This window comes from Oryza brachyantha, chromosome 3, assembly GCF_000231095.2.
Source record: "Oryza brachyantha chromosome 3, ObraRS2, whole genome shotgun sequence".
NCBI classification, from domain to species: domain Eukaryota; kingdom Viridiplantae; phylum Streptophyta; class Magnoliopsida; order Poales; family Poaceae; genus Oryza; species Oryza brachyantha.
In genome coordinates this window covers 22,213,859-22,237,804 of record NC_023165.2, presented here as the reverse complement: position 1 = coordinate 22,237,804, position 23,946 = coordinate 22,213,859, and the positions used below count along the sequence as shown (strand labels likewise).

The 23,946-nt window shown below is 40.5% G+C and overlaps 3 protein-coding genes and 1 non-coding gene across 6 annotated transcripts; 3 read left to right on the top strand and 1 right to left on the bottom strand.

Annotated features, from left to right (window-relative positions):
- The first annotated feature begins 258 nt into the window (after positions 1-258).
- Positions 259-4,769, top strand: LOC102715555 (angio-associated migratory cell protein). 3 transcript variants are annotated; one of them, XM_006650358.3, is made up of 12 exons: positions 259-344; positions 790-940; positions 1,040-1,087; positions 1,875-1,919; positions 2,104-2,223; positions 2,730-2,875; positions 2,993-3,140; positions 3,343-3,426; positions 3,527-3,642; positions 3,910-3,968; positions 4,067-4,157; positions 4,259-4,769. In XM_006650358.3, exons 2-12 carry the CDS (start codon positions 841-843, stop codon positions 4,484-4,486), a joined length of 1,185 nt encoding a protein of 394 aa, XP_006650421.1. In that variant the 5' UTR covers positions 259-344; positions 790-840; the 3' UTR covers positions 4,487-4,769. The 3 variants fall into 3 exon arrangements, with proteins under 3 accessions (XP_006650421.1, XP_006650422.1, XP_006650420.1); XM_006650359.3 differs by having other exon boundaries at positions 263-344; positions 779-940; XM_006650357.3 differs by having other exon boundaries at positions 263-344; positions 767-940.
- Positions 4,770-6,469: 1,700 nt separating this feature from the next.
- On the top strand, positions 6,470-6,585 carry LOC121054062. The gene has a single exon (XR_005811528.1). It is a non-coding gene; the product is annotated as a small nucleolar RNA U19 (small nucleolar RNA).
- Positions 6,586-7,207: 622 nt separating this feature from the next.
- Positions 7,208-9,029, top strand: LOC102715279 (uncharacterized protein C6C3.02c). Its single transcript, XM_040521795.1, has 5 exons — positions 7,208-7,235; positions 7,777-7,830; positions 7,933-8,013; positions 8,129-8,301; positions 8,679-9,029. Exons 1-5 carry the CDS (start codon positions 7,208-7,210, stop codon positions 8,766-8,768), a joined length of 426 nt encoding a protein of 141 aa, XP_040377729.1. The 3' UTR covers positions 8,769-9,029.
- Positions 9,030-17,300: 8,271 nt separating this feature from the next.
- LOC102714995 (gamma-glutamyl peptidase 5-like) lies at positions 17,301-20,811 on the bottom strand. Its single transcript, XM_006650355.3, has 4 exons — positions 20,292-20,811; positions 18,141-18,296; positions 17,750-17,917; positions 17,301-17,604 (listed from the first exon to the last, which is right to left on the bottom strand). The coding sequence occupies exons 1-4, from the start codon at positions 20,679-20,681 to the stop codon at positions 17,437-17,439; spliced, it is 882 nt and encodes a 293-aa protein (XP_006650418.1). The 5' UTR covers positions 20,682-20,811; the 3' UTR covers positions 17,301-17,436.
- Positions 20,812-23,946: the final 3,135 nt, after the last annotated feature.

Genomic DNA, 23,946 nt, shown 5'->3' with positions numbered 1-23,946 from the left:
CGGCCCATTCAGAGGCCCAACATGACGAGGTGTACGCCGCCGCCGGCCCGCCGCCACCAAGAGAGTCCGAGAGAACCAGAGAGGCAGGCCGAGCAAACCCTAGCTCGGTATCTCCTTCTCGCTAGGCTAGTGGGCTGTGGGGGTCCGCGGAGCCGCCCACAGCCGGTCGCCCGCCGCACGTCGCCCGCCGCGCCGCCTGCACCTGATCGGCCGACGCCCGCTGCCTCGCCTGCGCCCCGCCGCCCGTCGGCCGTCGCCCCGCCCAGCCTGCTCGCCCGTCGCTCGGTGCCGCGCTGCCTCAGCCGGCCGGCCTCCCAGCTCCCATTTGCTGTCTGTTGTGACTTGTGAGTGCTCTCTCTCTCTCTCTATCTTAGTTTTTTAGACAGTAAGACAATAAGTGCGTAACTAAGTAAGTTACTAGTGCACATAAAGTTTGCATACTCACTATGAAAATTATGGCTATGCTCATGTGCAAATGAAAATTAGTAAGAGATAATAAACTAGCGAGGAAGAGATAATAAACTCTTTCATGTCATGGCTAAGGCAAGCATAGACTGAAGTCTAAATAGCTGAACTATAATTTCCTATTTATGTATAACATCTTTTGTATTTGAACCATCTATCTTGTAGTACTTGAACATTTTGAACTTGTTAAATTAGTCGATTATTGATGGTGTAAGATGTGAATTCTATATTCTATCATAATTTATCTAAATTTTTATCCATATATGTGATGTGATGTTTAATTTTTTTATGTCGTGTCAAGTTACGATGTTAGAGTTTGGACAGGACTACCCATAGAAAATTTCCTGGCTACGCCACTGCTCGCCGGAGAAGACGATGAGCATCTCGGGTGAGGTCCCCGGTGAGGGTTCTGATGGGGAGGAGGTATTCATCAATGAGGAGGACATCATCAACGAGATACCCATCGATGAGGAAGGTCGGTATTACACTGTTACTAACTTACTATGCATGTATTTGCTTCCTGCCTGTTGCCTGGCTGGCGCTTGGTGCTTATTATGCTGGTTGTGTTGTTCAGATCTCCCTGACCGTGATGAAGAGGATGATGATGACGGCGATGGGATGGGTATGTTGCATCCTAATGCTCAGCATGATGCTTTGGACAATAGTTTTTCTCTTAGTTTCTTAGTAGGCAACAAGGTGTAGTGCCTTGTGCTTCTTTTTTTTCTTTACCATCCTGCCGAAATTTGACAAATGAAAGCATGAAAGCTTACTCTCCCTTCTTGATGATCATTAGTTCAATTATTAAGTGGAATTACAATCATGGGCAGTAGATAGGGGGCTGAATTAACTGGAACAGTTCTTTTGGATGCATTTCCGGACTACTATTGTGCTGTTATACTGTTTAATAATGGTTTGTCACCTTTTCCTACAGTTACATGGGTCTTGGTGATCTTAACTCATAACTTCTTAAGCAAAATTACAACCATGGCAATAGGTAGAGCTGAGGATTTGGAGTTTTTCTGAATGCACTTCTGTTTTAGTATTATCTTGTTAGGCATGTTTTACTGTATATCTGATGCTACATTTGGCTTTGAGGTTGATTCAGATAGTGTCGTGTGGTGCAACTGCTTTTAGATGTGCTGGCAATCAGCAGACTGCTTTCTTTTAATCTAACATATTATTGTGATCCGAAATGATGGAAATATTGTGAGAAATATGACAGTTCGACATATTCCGTCTAACCTTAATTGTGTTGTAAAGCAAGTTACAATTGTTGTAGATTTTTATTTCTACAGCTCGTGTTAGATCCTAGAGACACCTTTTCCTTTTCTAGAATTTTAGTTGCAATTGGTTCTTCAGTTGCTTACTTGTGAAATTTGGTTTGTAATCCTCTTTTCTTTCAAGTTCAGATTTGCAAGAGGATGATTCCCAATACGCATTCCGTGCTCATACAGGCAAGCTGGTGCAAGAGTATAAAATTATGATTTTTCTGATGCTGGAGTAACATTCATGCACTGTTCTCTGAACCACACCATTCGTAGCTCAGGCTGCAATGGCTCCCATTTATTTGTATCCCAGATATACTTATCCACGCAGTTTTATTACATGCATTCTGATACTTCCTATTCTTCTGCACAGACGAGATATACTCTGCTGCATGCAGTCCTACAGATGCATCACTTGTGGCTACTGGAGGGAAAGATGATAGAGGATTCCTGTGGAAAATTGGATCAGCAGAGGATGTTTTAGAGCTGGCCGGTATGTTTTACTTATTAACTATTACCAAGTTAGTTTGTTGTATCTGAAATATTCATGGGAACATCTATGTTCCTTTGCACCTTTTAAAAATATTAACTGCCACATCTTGCTTTTGCTTCCATTTCTTTCGTCTATGAAGATGACATATCCATTTTTTGTTAATTGGAAAATGTTTGCATAATGTCTATGGTGTCTACAAACAACATATTAGCATTTCAATTGTTATATATTGATCTCATGCACACAAATTATTTGCTCAGTTTATATCAACCATTTTACATTAAATTTCTCTGTTTTCTCATGCATGTCAGTGATGGCAAGTTGGTAGTACCCACGAGCTTTCTGGATACTTTGTATCAAAGAATTTTGAGATTTCCTATGGCCCATTGATTTAGATTCATCTGCATTCACATTATTGTTGCAATTAATTGTCACATAATAATTATCATCGCAGATTGTTGATGCTAGGAATTTTGTTGAACTAATGTAGTAGTTTTCCAATACAGGGCACACAGATACAGTCTGTACAGTTGCTTTCAGCTCAGATGGGAATCTTTTGGCTTCTGGGAGTTTTGATGGATGCATAAATGTGTGGAATACAGCTACACGAGCCCTTCAGGGAACCCTTGAGGGTTCTGGATCTGGCTTCGAGGTGAGATGATTCAGGTTAATTTCATTTGATAGTTGAATTTATTTCCCCTGACAAATTCCTGTTTCCTCTCCCAAAATGTGAATTCTATGGTGTAATTGTATGCCATTCGTTTTGTAGTGGCTTAAATGGCATCCACGAGGGCATCTGATAATTGCAGGATCAGAAGACTGTAATTTGTGGATGTGGAACGCTGACCATAATGCCATTCTTAATACCTTTGCTGGCCATAGTAGCACAGTGACATGTGGTGATTTTACTCCAGATGGTACCAATATATTTCCCTGATCAATAATAATTTGCTTAGGTTGTTAATTTGATTAGTTAACCTCTGCCTAAACAAATTGTTGGGATGCTTTAGCATGGATATTTTCTCCTACCATCTTTATTTAGCTGTTCACATAGAAGCTCTGCAATGGCAACATGGTTTTCAATGAAAATATTGTTTGCTAATATGCACACTTCTGAAGGTAAACTTATCTGTACCGGATCAGATGATGCATCATTGAGATTATGGGACCCAAGAACTGCTCAAAGCAGGCATGTTATCCGAGGTAAATTATCATCTACGTTGGTATTGCTATCACCATATTATTGAATTCATATATACTCTCAGTGTGGACATCAAATTCTGATCTTTTCTTTTGTCTCCAGGCCATGGCTATCATACGGATGGAGTAACATGCTTATCAATTACTTTGGATTCCCAAACAATCGTTAGTGGCTCAAAGGATAATTCTGTGCATGTTGTGAACATAAACTCAGGCCAGGTAAGCGTATTTATGATTAAAGCTAGTCTAATAGAAGTTTTGTTTTGTTAGGAGATGTATACATTACTGTTTGGGACTAAGATGTCTAATTCCACGGGACCTGTCCCGAAATTTATTAAGACTTAGGGAGAAAGAATACAGAAGGTCCAAAAAACCGAAAAAAGCTATACACAAACAAAGCCGTCTGAGAGAAACTGGCGGCAACCACAGCACCTCAGAAGAGAGGCGGCTAAGATGTCTAATAGAAGTAGTGACTTTGTTTTGCAGGTTGTTGGTTCATTGGATGGCCACAGTGGCTCTATTGAGTGTGTTGGTATCTCACCAAGGTACTGTTTCTGAATACGATGGTGGATCCCTGGAGTGTTTATGGTTACTCTGTTTAACACTGCACATTTCTCATATTGACCTACCGTGTTGTGTGCAGTTACAATTGGGTGGCAACAGGGAGCATGGATCAGAAGCTCATTATCTGGGACCTTGCTCGCCAATCGATCCGATGCACTTGCAACCATGATGTAAGCACAAAACTGTAGCCCGTTCCTTCCTTTTTTCGTCCTGCACCACCATTTACATTTCTTACAGTATTTGGGGCTGCTTGTGCTGATGAAACAATCAGGAGGGAGTGACGTCCCTGGCATGGCTCGGCTCGTCAAGATTTGTGGCGTCAGGGTGCATCGACGGCATGGTGCGAGTCTGGGACAGCCTCTCCGGGGAGTGCGTCAGGGCCTTCGCCGGCCACGGCGATGTCGTGCAGTCGCTCGCCGTCTCCGCTGACGGCAACTCCGTGGTCTCGGTGTCAACCGATGGCTCTGCCCTCGTCTTCGACATTTCCATGTTCAAGTGAAGGCATGGCAGCGCCAATACAATAGATAAAAAAGCCAATGCGAAGCTGCACGGTGATCTATCTTATCTACTCGGCCACTTTGGCCACATGCCAGATATTGAAATTTTATTTCTATACATGGAGCCGCACCCACTGCGAGTTGTAAAATTAACGCCTTCTCCTGTCGAGGGGATTGGAACTGCAAAGTTGGCTATATCATTTTATTGTGGGCATTTGACTTGGATTGATAGCCTAAATTTTCTGATGTTTTGCTGCATACTGTTGCTTACCCTTTTCTTTTCAATGCCATCGGTGCGTGCATGCGTTTGGCTCTGTGTCGGAGCTTGCTTGTTGGACCTAACTAAATGTGGAGATTAGTTCACAGATTTTTAGAATATTTTTACTATACTTCAAGGTGTGTCCTGTGTTGTTTTGTTCTTACTAATTATACGGAAGATTGTTTGGCTTTTTCAACCAAATACCATATTTACAAAACAAAAATAATTTATGAATAAAACTTTTAAGCACGTGTTTTTAACTATCTAAAAGTAAGACTGAAAAAGATATGATAAAAAGCCTAAAATTAACTCTAGATTTAAAGTTAAAAATTTAAATTTTTGTTTATAAGCATATGTAAAAAGACAACGGTGGACACATTAGCGCCGGAATGAATCCGAGCTCCTGAGCCTTCATCAGCATCTGTTAATAAACTTCTTGAAATCAACTGGTGTTCCATAGGGGAGAGAAAAATGAAGAAAAATTGAAAGAAAAAGATAAGCAACCCTCAACCTTCGGATTTGGATCTGCCACTGAATCCATTATCCGTTGGAATTTTAGGACAAGCCCAAGTCATCGTAGAAGAAAAAAAAGATTACAATAGATATTGTCATTGTCCAGAAGAAATGGTGCGCTGAATATATTTATTTATGGACAAATTTGTCAAATTTCTTTGACATTGGAAGAATTACGAATCAATTTTCACCTTTATTTATCACGGCCGAACGCAAAAGGAAAATAAAAAAAGAAATAGAAAAAATCGCCGTTCTCCTGGTATTTCATCCGTTGATGCCCTCATCTGGTGGAATCCAGAGTCTTCCGAGCATATCCTTCCCAGCTCCCATGGTCAAAGACGGCTACCTCACAGCGGTGCTTCCGACTTGTGGACCCCACACGTCATGGTCCCACCTGTCATCCGCAAACACGCTCTGGCCCACATGTCAGCTTGGCGTGTCTTGCAAGAAGGTGGGAGGGAGGTTTGCGCAACGCGAGCGAAAAAAAAAATCCCGCTCCCGTGGCTATAAAAGCTAACCCTAGGCGTGGCTCGCGTTCACCCTTCCGATCCGTTGGTGTCCTCTCCCTGTTCATTCCCCCCCGCCTCCGTCGCCGCCTCTAGGGTTTCGTCCGCTCCCGTCGCCGCCGCCATGGCTCGCCGCAGTTCAGGTAAACCACCCCCACCCCACGCTTCCCTACCTGCCCTAGCAGCAACGACTCATGGCTCCGCTCCCGCGCTCGTTGGTTTCTTCCCGGATCTGACCTCGTTCGGGGTGGTAGGTTTTGGGGTTGAGTTCGATCCGCCTGCGAGTGGGGTATCTGATAGACGATTCGTAGTCTGATGTTTTGCGGCTGACGGTCTGTAGGATCGGTTCCCCGGATTTAGCTGGTAGAATGGTCAGATCTGTAGGTAGGTAGGCTCCCCCGTGTTTGGGTAGTTATTAAAAGGGCCGTTTTTAGACCAGAGACAGATCGATTGCTTCTTGAATAACCGATTGCGAATTGTTCGCAGGCGGTTCAGACAGGGGCATATAACAAAGTTTGAATCCATGTTAGCATTAAGGAAAGGAAATTTCCATTGATCCTTTCTCATATGGACTCCATATATCTGTGGTTTATCTTCAGTTGTGAATTGTATCGTGGATGTGCTATGATAAGCTCATCGTTATCAATAGCTCGATAGCTTCGCACCACATGTGCCTCTGTGAGTAGCCACTACAGTTCTGCATACTGTTCTGGCTTAGTTAGGAGGCGCATACGGATGGGCAATGTGATGTCCACTTGGGCCTTTTGAGGGAGCGCCTTGTAAACCATAATTCGCGATGCTCCCCAAGCAGCTCTAGACATTCTATCATCAAATTACCGTGTTTGCTTCTATTTCTTGCTACGTTTTTCCATCCACATCAGCAACTTTGCATTTTAGCCTTGTGCATTAAAATTCACTTTTTGTGTTTATTTTATCATTATTATACGATTTCATATTTGCCTTCATGAGTAGACATCATAGCTGTGAAAGTTTTCAAATTTACTTGGGCTTGGGTGTTTCATCTATTTTAAGTTCTTAACCGGAAATGATACCAAGATGCTCTAGATATACATTGTTTTCTAATTCCTGCTCTTTAGTTCCACTTGGCTACCACTTTCATATTTGATTATTGGGAAGTAGTGTTGAACTTGCATTAAGAGTTTTTTGATTCTCTTCCTCTGTTGAGCTTGAACTATTTGCCTTTTTGAGTAGCCATGTTAGTTGTATATGCTATCTTGGCTTAGTTAGTGGGCATATAAAGATGTTATTGACTGCTTTGGCTGTTCTATGTGTAATTTCCTTCTTTTTAGGGTTGTTCACTGAATGGCCTTAAACATTGTGCATTAAGATTGTTTTTTCATTTTGGGTTGGAACTCATACTCTGCCTTTTGAGTAGCCATTATAGTTGTACATGCTATCTTGGCTTAGTTAGGGGGCATATAGAGATGTTATTGACTGCATTGACTGTTCTAAGTACAATTCCCTTATCTGATGGGTTGCCTTTTGATCAGCATTGCGCATTCTGTCATTTCTCCTTTTTAGTCAATTTCTTGGAAAACTTGTGAGATGTACTAATACTAAGATTGGTGTATATATATAAATATAAATATGTATATAGGTAAATTAACTGGTGCACCATGGTGTCTGGGCCTCAAGATTTAAATAGGCTAAATACACAATTTAAATGTGTTAGATAACTTATGTTCTGAATGACTAAAATTAGTTAAACTACCACTTATATAACTCTAGTACTGTGCTAAGATGTTAGTAAAAAAGAATGTGCCTCATGAATAACCTGCTGCTTAGTATTTTGCATTTGGTTCAGACTGGGGCACATAGCAAAAAGAATATTTGATGGAAGGGATCTGAATTTCTGTTCATCCTTAGATAGATTCTGATACAAAGTTACTGTTTATGTATTATATATGCCCTACATCTGTATGGATTAGTGTGGAACGTATCAACCCATTTTGTTTTTGACATGGAGATCCTCATTTTGGCACTTAATTTGCAGGAAGGTCTCGCCCTGCCCCACGTGCTGCTCCAGTGCGGAACCCTCCGCAGCCAGGTATGGATATGTCCCTGCTGGAGTTCCATAGCTATTCATTATTTTTTTACCAGTAGTCTGCTTAATTCCTATTTGATTCGCATCTGCAATTGTTCATTGCAGCAAGGCAGGCTCCTCCTCCAGCTCCCACCCAGAGCGGTGGTGGCTCTATCCTGGGAGGAATTGGGTCCACTATTGCTCAAGGTATCATTATTTTGCTTTGATTTAATTCAAATGAATAGCATTGTGTGTTTAATTGGAATGAATGGCACTAATTATCAATGCAGATTCTAATAGGTACTTTTTTACATCTATGCAGGCATGGCTTTCGGTACTGGCAGTGCCATGGCACACAGGGCAGTTGATGCTGTAATGGGTCCGCGGACCATTCAGCATGAAACCGTTGTCTCTGAGGCCGCTGCCTCTGTCACCCCAATGGGCAACGCCGCTGCATCCGACTCATGCAGCATCCATTCCAAGGCCTTCCAAGACGTATGTTTTCCTGCCCATTTTGGTTCAGTCACCTTTTGTTTCTGGCTACTTTAATCTATTTCCATTTACCGTGAGGATGATTTTAGCAATGCTTTGTCGATCTATTTTTGTTTTACTCCTAAAATTGATCAGACTTGCATATTCCCCTCACCATTCTCTGGTTGATATCGATCTAATCGTTGTTGATTTGAAATGTTTCATACCCAATAGTTCTTTTGCCTATAGGAATAGAAACCATCATTGTTAATCATAAGGTTAACGGTGGATTCATACTGTCACAACATTCTACATGTTGATAGCATTACCGTGGAGGTTGTCCGAAATCCAGCATTACCGTGGGGTCGTCCTATCCTAATTGTTTGGTTTTTGTACTGCAGTGCATCAACAACTATGGAAGTGACATCAGCAAGTGCCAATTCTACCTGGATATGCTGAACGAGTGCCGCCGTGGTGGTGCAACTGCTTAAGCTGATGGCCGGTTGGAATTTTTATTAATTGGGCCTCGCTTTACTCTCATGATTACATGAATAACTTGGCAAATTTGTGAACTTGTGCCACTACTTATGGCTGTACTCTGATTATCATTGGTACGCTTGGGTTTGTGGTATCGTATGTTGTCTTGGGAGTAGTACATTCTACTATCCTAAATTTCAAGAACTGCCGCCATGGCTCTGGGTGTCAAATATTTGAAATTAAACATGATGTTACTCTTTGAGTATGGTTTCATGTTTCGGCTGTTACTTTTTTATTATGGCTTAGTGTTTCGAGGTTGTTACTCTTTCATGGTTCCTGGCCCAAGCTAAAGAGATCAGCGACAAGGGCACAAGGCTGTGTTCTTTTTCTTCCCGTTGAAAGATTATTCAATTTTTTATAACTATTTAATATAATAGATAATAAAATTAACTAATATAAAATTGATAGTCTACTTTATAAAGTTGGATGATGAATTTTTATATAGAAATATTTTATTAAAAATACTTAAATAGTTGGGAAAGTGCGTACTTAGTACAAACTGCCGACGTTGTGCAAAGGGGAAATCAGGTTAGGCTTGCCGCTTGCGGCCCATTAACTTTCCTGATTAGTGGAAAGTGTAGGTGGGCATTTCATTAATTTTGTTATTTTGGTTTGGGAAAAGCCAGTACTGTGTAGTTCGATTTTGACATATTGAGATTGTAATATAAAAATCTCTTTTATAATTTTTATGCTTTAATAACCAAAGACATCTTCACTAATAAGGCTTATAGCCTAATATGCTTTAATCTCCGGTTGTTTAGATGAGACTAAACTTTTTAGTCTCATGTCATATCAGATGTTTAAAAAAATTAATTTTATAAATGAGAGCTAATACGCGTGACGGATTTTTTGAGCCTAATTAATCTATAATTAGTAAATATTTACTGTAGCATCATATAGACTAATCATGGATTAATTAGGCTCATTAGATTCATCTCGCAAATTAGTCTAAGATTATAGATGAGTTTGATTAATAGACACGTTTACTAGTCCAAACATTCGATGCGACTAAGGGCTAAAGAAAACAAATACCTCCTTATATTAATTTGGTTGGTTAACCATAACTATAACTGAAATTACTTTTGCTAGTCTCAGTGGAGACTAAAAAGTTGATTTCGGTTCTAGATTTTTTTATTAAATAAGTAGGGGAAACAATTGTCAAATCTGAACATTTTCGCCACTGAAGCTAACGTGGCAAAATGCAGTAGTTGGCAGACCTGCACTTGTGGCGGTCCTGGGCACCCGAATGGTCAGCTTTGATGCCTCTATACCAGGGGAGGGTAGGTAGGGGTGTTTGTTTTTATGGGCTAAACTTTAGCCCCTAGTCATATCGGATGTTTGGATACTTATTATAAATAGTAAACGTAGTCTAAATAAAATTCATACATAATCTTGGACTAATTCACAAGACGAATCTAATGAGCCTATTTAATCCATGATTAGCCTATGTGATGCTACAGTAAACATTTACTAATTATAGATTAATTAGACTCAAAAAATTTATCTCACGGATTAGCTCTCATTTATAAAATTATTTTTTTGATTAATCTATGTCTAATACTTCAAATTAGTGTCCAAACATTCGATGTGACATAGGGCTAAAAAGTTTAACCCCATCTAAATAACCCCTAGGCTTGCCACTGGCAGGGGAAATAGCTTCAGCCTGCCGCAACCTTTCTTCCTCTCTTCTTCTCCTCTCGGTTTCTAGTATCTCTCTAGCACGTGCGGAAGAACGTTGCTCCTCTTCCCCCGACCCTAATCCCTCGAGACCCTCCAAAATCTAGGGATTCTAACCCTGATTTGAATCACATTTGAGGGGGAGCCAATCCCCATGGTATGTACGTGTGTGTCTGATTTTGATGGATCTCTCTCTTTTTACAATGTTATATCTAAACGATGCTTTGTATGTCCACGTATAATCGACGACGACTTTGTGGTTAGTTATTTCATTGTGCATACAATACCAACTACTTGTCAAACTTATCAGTGTGACCATTTCTAACGAAACCGTAATCCTAGAAAGAAGAAAGAAAAATGTGGCTTCGAAAAGTGGATTGATACAGTGAGATTACGTCCCATGGATGAGAGGATTATCCAACCCGAATCAACAACCCAATTCATTCATGCATGGATGGAGTACGAACGTCGTGTACAATCTGCTAGATTTTATTGGAGGAACAATTCATTAGGTATCCCCGAATGGACAGAGCTCCAAAATACAATTGTAGAACTCATTGCCAGGTGACTACATCGTTTGAACAGGAGACATTCGAAGAAGATATTTCATTTGTTCCAACATAGACACCAACTTCGATTGTACGTTACAAATGTTACAAATCTCACGTATTTTCCTCTCCGTTCTTGTTTTGAACAACGCATAATATTATTTATCTTCTCTAATTTTTTTCTCAGGGCAATTCTAGATTGTGCAAATTCACTATGTGCATCGACAATGTTGCTCCGAATCATCATGGCCATAAAATTACTAAGGGCAATTCTAGATCTAGCTGAGGCATCACCTTAGCCAAACCCATACATGTACTGCTTGTTACTGTACGTTCATAATGTTATGACCTACTAGATGGCTATCTTATCGATCTATTTCATTTTTATTATTAAGGTTGCTTTCGTGTCCGAATGCATTCCCTATTTATACTATTTATACTCGTCTCTTCTTGCATGATTATCTCTACACACATGTGCCCTCATTGCTTTATATCCCGGATTTACTTAGCACCATCAATTAAGGTTGCACCGCAAGCGTACACACATAGTCACCAACGCTATAAACATTCATTTCGTAAATGAAATCCAATCCCACTTGGAAATGTTCCATTGCATTACCTGACAACCACCTTTTCAAACGTAGCAACTTCGGTTTATAAACGGTTTTTTTAAACGTAATAACGGTTTTACAACGGTTTTTTTCAACATGTTTTCATATATATTGATGCTAATTAGTAATTAGCATTAAATTAAGTCTTAATGCTTGTTGTAACGTGTTAATTGTCTCATACTATTGCTCTGTAGAGATTCAAAGTTAACTTACTAAAACATTGTGAAATGTTCTGGCATATGATTTCGGAACTTATACATACGTAATACATCAAGATTATGTCCACTCCTCTTTTTCAAGAAAAAACCCAACAATACTAGTGCAGGAATGAGATCTTCTAACTTAAGTCATAGTGACAGACATGTGGGCCCATGGGCGACGGGACCCACATGTCAGCCACCCGCATCCCTCTGACTTAAGTCAGAGGCCACGTCCAAAGTGCAGCCAGTCCAGTATATATAGGCATCTAGCCTTTTCCAAAAAAAAAATGTATATATAGGCATCTAGCCTTTTCCAAAAAAAAAATATCAGTTTTGTTTAACTCTGTAACGCTAGAAAGTCGCGCGTGGCAGAAGCGCCTCGTCAGCTCTTCCACGCCAACCCCCAATTGACCAGTCCACCGGCTAGCCGCCACTGGTGTAGGTAAGCCATGCCAGGTGTGATGAGAAGGTTTAGTTTTGAAAATTGTTTCCATGGTAGTTTATTATAAAAAGTATATGCTTAAAAGGTTTATTTAATAAAAAATTTCTCGGTTCTGGTTAGTTTGCTTTGGTTTTTCCTCTAGTGGAAAAGGATTGCTGGCTCGTATCCTGTACTCGGAATTCAACGACCGGGAGTAATATGAACCATTAAAAAATAGGGCAATTTCGCTCTTACCATGCTTCAATCTCTAATACTGATTTTACCTCTGTTTTTTTAGGGTTTTTATTTTTACCATTTTTTTAGCTCAATTCCTTTTTTTGGATGGAGGGTACTAATAGTTCAGTCATAAAAGTTTATTTTTATCCTTTCTCAGGAATTTTATTTTTATCCATGTATATTTCATCATTTGCGTTTTTATCCTCTATTTTACATCGTATCAGTAAACATCAATAGAAGCAGTATTGCTGTTAATTCCTTCTTTAGTATAACGTAACACATAATTTTTTCATCACAAATTGACAGAGCTTTATCACAAATTGGGTACAGTTTTAACAACACTTATAGATAGCATATCATGTCAAACTAAGTGTTATTAAAATTGTACCCAATTTGTGATAAAGTGTTGTAAATTTTTTGTCCTGTTTGAACCCTGTTTGTTTCAGCATCTTTTGTCCTTCTGTCCACATCCTAAAATCTGAAGTCCAAGTTGGGAAAAACGGTTTTTTTTATCACATCAGACGTTTGACCGGATGTTTTTAGATACGAATGAAAAAAATGAATTTCACGGCTCGCCTGAAAACTACGAGAAGAATCTTTTGAGCCTAATTAATCCGCCATTAGCATATATGAGTTACTGTAGCACTTATGGCTAATTAGGCTTAAAAGATTCGTCTCACGATTTCTCCCATAACCGTATAATTAATTTTTTATTTCATTTATGTTTAATGCTCATTTAGATGCTCAAAGATTCAATGCATATTTTTTAGGAAAATTTTTTGGAAACTAAAGAGGGCCGATGAAACGGTGTCTGTGAGATTGACCCTTTTGGGTTACTGTTGCATTTCTCGCAACGACTTAGGCCCTGTTTAGTTCCAAAAACTTTTCCAAAAACATCACATTAAATATTTGGATATCTAAATGAAGCATTAAATATACATGGACATTAAAATTAATTACACAGTTATAGGAAAAATCGTGAGACGATTCTTTTGAGCCTAATTAAGACATTATTAGTAATAAGTGCTCCAGTAACCAACATGTGCTAATGACGGATTGATTAGACTCAAAAAATTCGTCTCGCGGTTTCCAGGCGGAATCTGAAATTTGTTTTTTCATTCTAAAACTTTTTTCGATATCCAATCAAACGTTGGACGTGACCCTTTTTACCAAAAATTTTTGGCAACTAAACAAGAGGCATTAACTTTTTGCCACTTTTAGAAATATCACCTAATATTTTGCCACCCGCTGTCTATGACACGTGGGTCCTCATGTGTCTATGACATGTGGATCTAGTGACAAATATATTAATATCATTTCTAAGAGTGGCAAAAAGTTAATTATTAAGGCCTTAGAATAAAGCAGCTCCATAGCTGTTGGGACGGCTACGTCTATTCACTAATCCACATTAGTGCATTAGAGCATCCCCAACAGCTCATCTAAATTTGGTCATCCATATCTTTATTTGGATGATCATCTAAAACACTTTCATCCTTGATATCCCTTTGTACTCCAGCAGATCATCTATATATGACATCATCTATATCTATTTGGAGGATTGGAGAGAGAACATCTAAATATAGAGTTTCTCTCCTAATATGGATGACATCCAAAAATAGATGATGAGATAGATGATCTGCTGGAGCTCAACTTTTACTCTTCATGCTCTATTTCTAGGATGAAGGATGGGATAGATGAGCTGTTGGGGATGCTCTTACGGACCAATCATGTTGGTACCGCTTGTGAAGTTGTGGTTCATCGAACCTAGACACCTAGTATTTCTTATCTTCTAGTAGTACGTATGGCCGGCAGCACATATGTTAAGGTTGGGCGGCCTGTTATTGTTCGGTTTTTTCTTAAAAAAATATAAATAGTATATTTATAAATAAAAATTAATTTATGAAAACTTGTATGCACGTATTAACTATTTAAAAATAAATATTAAAAAATAAACTATCATAAAAAATTTTAAACTAATTTTATTTAAGGTTAAAATTTTAAATTTTGGTTTACAAGTATAAGCATGAACGGAAAAAAAAATATCGTACATCAGTACTCTCGTGTGTATTCTCGGCCGTAGGCCTGTAGCTGCTCGTGCAAAATGTGGAAAATTGTGGTAGCATCCTTTTTTTTTTCCTTACGAACTGTTGGAAGTATGGTGCACGTTCCATCTGCATAAGTTAAGTGTGGTTCCTGATGCGGATTACACAACACCATATGAGTATACGACGAATGTCTCGAAGCGTTTGAGCAGGTACAATAACACACTATAAACCAGCTATAAATATATTTTAAGGATATAAAAGAGAAGAGAGAAAAATAATGGTCTACTAATTTGTAGCCAGTTGCAGCATGAACTCTAAAATATAATGTATGTATGACAGGTGAGACATAGTAGCATATGTTTTATAGATATCTATTATATGAATTGACTATTAAATTAACTATAGATGAATTAGAGTTATCAGTTGACTATGAACTTGCTCTAAGCAGGTAGTCAACCTCTAGATGACGGTGGCTAAGTGCAGAAGTGCTATAGATCAAACCAACAGGAAAGCCCATTGGAACAGAAGCCCAAGCAGACACGCCCATCACGCGGTTGGGCGAAACTAACTGTTGATGGCTCAGTGAGGCTATAATCGACAGGGGCGAAGCTGTGTTAAGTGAGGGGTTTATACGAAAAGTTTTTAGCTAAAGTTTATCTATTTTTATTTTATATATGTACCACTTTCAATCTAAAGACACATGGAGCAATCTAAACTCAGTTTAAACACTAAGCAAGTAACATCCGTTGTATTTTGTTCTAATTAAGCTTCTAGCTATAGATATATTATCCTCGCTCCACGTTATAAGGGGCATCCCCAATGTGATATAAAAGTAGATATTACACAAAAAATTGTACTTATATGGACTACTATATACATTGTGGAAGTGATTTTTATAGCTGGACACAATAGAATAAAATCTACTACTTTTTAAGTTTTTTTACAAACAAATATAAAACTCCAAAAGATAAACTATGATTAAAACCCCAAAATCAACTCTAATTCTAATGTTAAAAAAATCAAATTTTAGCTTATAAGTATGGAATAATTAACTTTTTGTCACTCTTAAAAATTATGCTAAACATATTTGTCACTGGGCCCACATGTCATAGACAGCGGTTGACAAATATGTTAATTGTCATTTCTAAGAGTGGCAAAAAGTTAAATGCCCCTATAAGTATAAACATAAGTGAAAATATTAGATTGATAATGTGTTAGGTACTTGGTTAGACACACTAACTACAACACTAGTTACATATGTAGCAGGGCTTAAAATTAGCAATTCATAAGAACCTATTACTGATACATTGATTTACTTGTAATATTAATCACTTCGATAAGGCTAAGGTCAAACATTTTGAATTTGACCATGGACTATAAATCAGAAATATTTAAAAACATAAAAATTATATGTAGAAATTATTTTGAAATATATTTCAATAAAACTATATTTGTTTGTTTTTATAAATCATGTTCTGGTCCAAAACGAACCAATAGAGTTGCATTCACAAATAAATCGTCCCCCCCACACCGAAAAAAAAAAGAATCGGTCCCCTCGAATAGAAAAAGGAAATGGTCCCAGTCCCATCGCCAAGCATAACCCACCACCGGTCCCTGAATCCTTCCTGCCTACGGGAGAAATTTTTTTATTTTTATTTTTTAATAAATAATTTTATTACTAAATCTTTGGAAAAAATATTACTACCGTACACACGAACCTTTTGATCACACCACTAACATTGACGTGACGAAACGGCTTGCCATGCTATTTGTCAGTGCAACATTGTCCTACCACGCTAATATTGGCGTGACAAGACTGTCACGCCACACCGACCAGACTATGTTGCAACGTTTGCCACACCACCAACATTAATGTAGCTTTTAAAAAAAATTTGTCCAGTAGTTAAGTAATAAAATTACTTGTTAAAAATGTTTATTAATGAAAAAGAATTCTCTACCGGAAAAGGCTGCCGGGTGGATCTGTCTCTTCGACGGCGCGCCGGCGGTGGTCTCCCACCTCTACCGTCCGTACGACATCATGGGCAGCGGGCAGGACCACATGCACCGCGGGCGCTGTCATCTCCTCAGCGACGCAACGGGGTCACGCGAGATGGCGCCATGCGTGGCCGGAGTCTGGATCTTGGCTGGCGGCCTCGACGGCGACGACCCGATGCGGCCATCCATGGCCGGCCGGCCGCGGTCGGCGCCGGATTCTGTAGGGCCATGCCATTGCCTATTTGCCTTCCTCCTCCTCCACTTCCTTCGATCTTTCTCGATCTCGATCTCGAATCGAAACGCACGCCACACTGTTTGTCCGTGAAAGGAACTTGGCACTGGTTCTTTTTGTTCGTTGGTTTGGTCTTCTAGTAGTAATAGTGTAGTACTAGAAGCCATGAAAGTTAGGGTTTGTACCTTTGTAGGTTAAGCTGTGGCGTATATTGCCTCATAATAGTTTTATTTCAAAGTGATAATTACATTCGAGTTCGTGAAACTAAGTTCATCTCAGAGTAATCTTTATATTGGAGCTTATAAAAGTAAATGAATAATTACATTTAAATTTGATAAACTAGAAAATAATTATATTAGAATTTGATAAAGTGGAGTATACTTTAGTCTTTTTTTACTTTCGTATTGGTAGTGTGTGATGAGTAATTCAATACGAATCATACTTTGTGGTGCCGTATTTGGGGAGGGACATTCGATTAAAATGAAAATTGCATGATAGAAGATGAGATGGTGACAAGGGGTTTTGCCAATTAAACCACCCAATTACTCTCTTTATTAGTGCTCCCCATAATTAGTTTTTTTTCTCTGTACAAATCTGAAGCCAGAAAATAAGGATTAATCTAGGCCCCTCCAATGCCCTTCTCCCCTGAACTGCTCTTACAAGTAGAGCGAGTCCGATAGCACCAGCTGCGCCGACGCTTTCTGCTGCTTCTGCTGCTGCGACTGAAGCCTCCCCTTCAGAAAACCCCTGCACACCTTCTTCCACAGCTCCTTGTCAGGTTGCCGCACGTCGAAGCTAGCCTTCGCCGAATCCACCTGGCAATCCTGCCAACACGAAAAAAAAGTTGGAAAAGTTCAGTTTTTCGGATCATCTACAGTAAGCTACACATTGGTGCCTGAGTTATTTTTTGTGCTGAAGAAATCATTGTGTGTGTGTGGGTGTTTTGAGTCGTTTTCAGTGGTGGATTACCAGGATGAGATTGTTGCGGAGGAGGCGGTCGGCGATGCTCATGAGGATGTCCTTGCTGTACTCCGGGTGGCCCTGGACGCCCATGACGCGGTCGCCGAGCCGGAACATCTCGACGCCGGTCTTCTCCGATCGTGCCAGCACCTCAGCCTGAGGAGGCAGCTCCCACACCTGCATTGCCATCGTCGGTTCAGTCGCTGCTAATTCTGAATCTTTTGCTTATGTTTATGCTTATAAACCAAAATTTAAATTTTTAATTTTAAATTTAAAGTGATCTTTTTAATGCTTATAAGACTTGACTTTCTGAATTGCTAAGAACACATATAACAGTTTTATTTACGAATTATTTTTTATTTATAAATATGTCAAACATTGGAATACGGCGAAAACGTACCTCATCCCGGTGGAACTCGATGATGGGCAAGTGGACGGGGAGCGGGAGAGGAGCAAAGAGCCTCGCCGCGGCGGCGGTGGGGTGGATGCAGTTGACGCCGATGTCCCAGCCCTTCTTCGCCCGGCCGGTCTTGCCGCCCAGTGCCCGGCACAGGATCTGCAGCAGAGCGATCACTCCTCTGGTTAGCCACTTGTGAAAAAGAATATATAATTTTGCAAACTGCAAGAACTGAAACTTTGTACGGCAAAACCATATAAGAACTGTAAATCTCTGAAACGTGAAGTAAAAACTACGCCTGCAGTCAGTCACATGCACAGATCTTCAGAGAGGCAGAGACCAGATCAACTGCGAACTCGGTCCTATGCATGAATAATTAAGGCCAATGTTGCCATTTTTATGAGCTAAACGTGCTCCTGACAGTCGATCGATTCCATCTTCGCCGCTGGGGTCATCATCAGCAATGCCGGGGCCGGCCGGCGACGCATCACATTTCAACTAACTCCAACTGGTAGAACTTGGCATAGCCAGCCATGTGGAGGAGGACACACCGACAGGGCACACGCGAGCTGAGCTGGCGCGATATAAACACCGGATCCATTTTCAGACAGCTACGGGAGATCTAACGCGTCACCGAATGTAATCAACTGTTCTTGCAGTGCAGCTGTTCCTGACACGCTGACCTCCTCGACACAGCTTGTACGGCGCCAGGAAAGCTTTGACTTCTGAACAGCGGCACGGCCGATGCTTGGATATCAAGCTATGATCGATCGGCACAGGACGCATCCTAAGATTATACTATACTAATCACTAAATAAACCAATCCTACTTGAGACTAGTTGAAAATCAATACCCCCCAAGAACACCAAAACAATTTGTGCTTCTCTACATGCAACGTACAGACAACTCGACTCTTCGATCGAACGATCGAACGAGGACAGGGGTAAACCATCTTCTACGTCTAAAAATTCAGGTTTTCGAGAACTTTATGGTACAAATATAGAAATTAGTCCTCTCGTGAGCATGATTGTCACGATAAATTTGCACGAGCGACCGGTTTCAAACATGTAAGCCCACTCCACCTAACCTAAACTCACACACTTTGGGCGCTGTCGCCGGTGGTTTGGTTTCAAAAAAAAGCGACCGCTGACCGCTCGCTCGGTTAGACGCGTCACGCCAATCGTGTGGATTTGCTGTAGCCATTCAAAAACCCGAGCGGCGGCGGCGGCTCCGGCGACGATTTGACTCCACGGCGGTGTGATTGCCGCGCTGCTGCCCCGCCGCCGGCCGCAGGTGGGGCCACAGGGGGCCGCCGCCGCACGGGGATATAAAATGGCAGCTTGTCTTGGTGTCGTGTTCAACGGCAACTGAGCTCAGGCTCAGCCGGGGCCGCCACGTCAGCTCGCGTATTCACGTGAACCGTCTTGGCACACGGCCAGGCTGTCATCAACCGTCCGGAACTAATTGATTAAGCCTAAGCTAATTGATTTTATTACGAATATTTAAGCGGCCAGGTAATTGATTTTAATTTTTTTAAGCAGGATGGGACGTGACAGGAAGTGGGGCCCATATGTCCAGAACCGGGTATTTTCTGGCCACGAGTGCGGCTCGGCATGGACCCATGGTTCACGCCCAAAACATTGCTAGTACTAATTTGTTTTCAAAAGACTAATTTCTGAAAAAAAAAACTATAATGTTTATATATTTAAGCACTTTTATTCATTCCAAGAATTTTGTTCATGCCTTGAATTACTGCGATGACTCGCTCACCTCCTGTCAACTCGTGAACTAGTCATTGCAGGTTTATCCACATTTACGAATCTCTCAATTTTGAACACGGAATCAAAACACTTTAAATTGCGGCAATGCGATTAGGTGCTTCAGTTAAAAGTTCAAATTTTTACCGCGCATGGTTTAAACTTTTAAGGCCAAAACGTATATATGAAAAATAAAATTCCTTAAGAAGACGCTAGAACAACGCCACTCCAATCAGCCTCGCCGCGCTCTCGGACGGGACGACCCCCGCCTCGTCGCGCCAAGCGGCGCCAACCTCGGAAGGAACTCCCACCGATCTCGAGAGCGACGAGGGAACCAACCAACCAAACCACCGGAACCGAACAAGGAGGAGATCGAGGAGGAGGAGGGTGGGGGCACCTGGTGGCCGAAGCAGACGCCGAGGATGCGCTTGCCGGCGGCGTGCTGGCGGCGGATGAGGTCGACGAGCGCGAGGATCCAGGGGTCGTCGGCGTGGGCGTCGCTGCAGCTCCCGGAGATGACGAACCCGTCGAGCGCCGCGGCATCGGCGTCCCCCGGGAGCTCCCCGCGCACGGCCCGGTACACCCGCCACCGCTCGCCGTCCTCCGCCAGCAGCGCCCTGAACACCTCGAAGTATCCCCCGTACGCCTTGCGCACGTACTCCGAGTCCTCCCCGCACTGCAGCACCGCGTACGACCCCCCGCCGCCCGTCGCCGTCGCCGCCGCCTTCGCCTCCACCGCCGCCGCGTCCACGGCCGACGCCGCGTTCTCGAGGGGCCCCATTCCCATGGCTGTCTCGCTCGGGGTGTCTCCGGGAATGGGGAGCCGCGCGGAGGCGGATGCGGGAGGAGCTGGGACGAGCAGAGGAAGGGTGGAAGAAGGCTTCTTGGGTGTGAGGAGAAGAGGGGCAGAGGAGCGAGGTGAGCGGCGGTATTTAAAGGCGGGATTTGTGGGCCATTTCGTTAAAAAAATAAATAAAATAAAATAATATTTCGTTTCCACCGCGGTTTTATTTCTTCCCTTGGTCTACGCCGGGTTGTCTGCCTCCTCATTGCTTTTCTGATTTCATTCTTCTCATTTTGAATCCTTGCATCAAGACAAAGAATATGTACTTTTCCCTCATTCGTATCGAGAGATAAAATATGTATTCATGGCTCAATTGTCTCCACAAAATTGAATTCCTTTTGGGGATTATCTTTTGTAAATTTGGTTCTTTTTTATTAGCTGTTTTTTATTATGGTGTTAAAACCGTTAGTTACTCATTTTTATTAGCATCTAGTTTTACAAATATATTATTAAACTTGCGCATATCAAAAGTTTAAGATTAGAAAAATAATATGTGAAAATATGTGGAAAAGAAAGCTGAAAATATGTGCCTTTGTTGGATTCTTTCTGTGTACATCTTAATAACATTTTTTAATATATATTCTTCGTATGTATATCTTATTAAGTTTTTGATATTTTTCTCACTTATATCGCCCCGTGAAGATAAGAATCTATACTTTCATCTCAATCATACTAAAAAAGATTAAAATACATATCCATATGTTAATTGTCTTCTTAGTAATTTTGGATCGATTTTTTTTGTTAGCATTAGTTATGGATGGACGTGGGTCAGTTTAGTTCAATGAAATAAATTAATTTTTATTTTATAGTAAAACTTACTTTTTTAAAGTTGAATCGAGGCCGCTCCTAAATTACTCAGATCGATCCACGCCCATCCATAGCATTAGATTCTATTTCTCATCAAATAGAGCTAAAATACATTTGTTACAAACTAACCATGGTGAAAACAATCATTAATGCAAAAGCCTTACGAAAGAAACCATAATATAATAAATGAAATATTCCCTCTGTCCTAGAAACCAATTACTAACTATGAATTTAGATATAGTTAGAAATTGTATTTTTTTAGAATGAAGTACACATTATGATCTCAACTATCCTCATGGATTCCATTCAATTGACATTTATATGTGATGGTTTCCCAATAAGGTGTTAAAAACCTCCTCTTTACGACTAAAATACACCAATGTAAAAACAATACTTTGGAGAGCATGACTGCGATTTAGCGTGATAACATGCGGATGGAGAGCTTGCTGTATATATGTAAATCCCCGCATTTTGCATAATGAAACAGGGTAACTACTAGTATAAGCAAAACTTTTACTCTACCACCTCCCGAACCACATTAAGGCCGCATTCAGCATTACCCATAAGATAACTAAGCTTTCTCTTTTTTCACGCATACGTTTTTCGAACTATTAAACAGTGTATTTTTTGTAATTTTTTTATAAGAAAGTTGTTTTTTAAAAAATCATATTAGTCTATTTCATATTTTTTAAAATAATTAATCATTAATTAATTATGTAATAATATATTACTATATTTTCCGCGCCGGATAAATCTTCTCTGCTGCCGAACGCGGCCTAAGCTGTTCCATTTTTCATATCAAAGTATATGCCGACGAGATCCATGCAACACCATGCTCCTCCTTGGAATCACGCCAAAGAAAAGGGGTAAGAAATAGTAATAACTTGTTCCACGAAACGATCCAAGAACGCATTCTTTCAACACGCTGAAACCTAGCTTTGCGTCCTTTTGGACCAGTGCAAACAGCGGCTCGAGCACGCTGTCCGAGGCCGAAACGGCAAACGGCCATCACACAAAACACACGCACACACACAGAGACGGACGTACGCTCGCTTTCTTTATCTCGATCGGGAGAAGAACGAAATTCCGGAGAAAACCTGCACACACACCATTCTCTTTCTCCGAATGAATCTCTGGATGAACCTAGACGGAGATGGGGTGGTAAGGGGAAAAAGAAAAAAAAAAAAAGAAGGCGTCCACGTTCATTGAACCTGCGTGAAGCTCAAGGGTTTTTGGATGTCAAGCACGCACGCACGTCGGCTGATGCGAGGGACGAGTGGAATGTGGTGAATTGTCATCCCCAGTGGATGGAGTGGATATACTGCTTTCGCTCTCATGTTTCCACGATAGTTCGGCTCGGGAAGGGAATAGATTCGCGGTGGCTGTGACAGTGGCCGGTTTGACAGTGGCGCGCGACACTGTGAGAGCATGATCGAATTCCACACGTTAGAGAAAAGTAAGTGGAGAGACATCGGTTCCGTGATAGCTCATGTAGTCATGTGCTATCCAAGAAGACAATCTGATTAGGTCATATATAAATATTATGTGTTTGACTTAACATATCTTAGTACTTCATCCGTTTCTTAACATAAGATGTTTGACTTTTTTTTGTTACAATATTTGATCATTTGCTTTATTCAAAAAAAATTATGAAAATATCATTTATTTTGCTTGTGAATTATTTTATTATCAAAAGAACTTTAAGTACTACTTGCCATTTTTTATATTTATACTAAATTTTTAAATTTTTGAATAGGATGAATGGTCAAACATTGCAACCAAAAAATATTATGAAACTAAGGTATTACTATTTTTTATCGTATTATAAGATGTTTTGGTCCACCCCTAAAATTTTTATAGGCACTAATGTATCTGAACTTACATATAAAACATATTCATTGATATGTAGATAATCTATGTATAACCAAAATATCTTATAATATAAAACATATAAAGTATAACTATTTTTCAATATTGCTTCAAAAATTTAATTACAATAATGCTATGGTTGTACTCATCTAAGAATCAACAAGGAATGCGCCACAAATATGTGCCATTAATACCACTAACGTTATAGAACATTTGGTATCAATCTTTGTCTTGCAGACAACATAAAAATAAATAAATAAATACAGATACAGGACGCTGTCTTTGCATGTCTAGATCGAGGACTGCCCACTTCTTTTGTGCAATTTGTTCTGCACGGTTGCAGGAGAAGAGTACAAGTGAGGCGTGCTTGTGCAGTTAGCTAGTAGTAGCAGCAATATCAGTATATATGCATGTAGGCGTCCACATGCAATGCAAGAAATGGCGCGAGAGAACAACGAGACGAGACGAGACGAGATGAGGAGGACCACATGTGGTGGCATGTGACGCCCCAAGATTCGGATCCTGCTGCCAG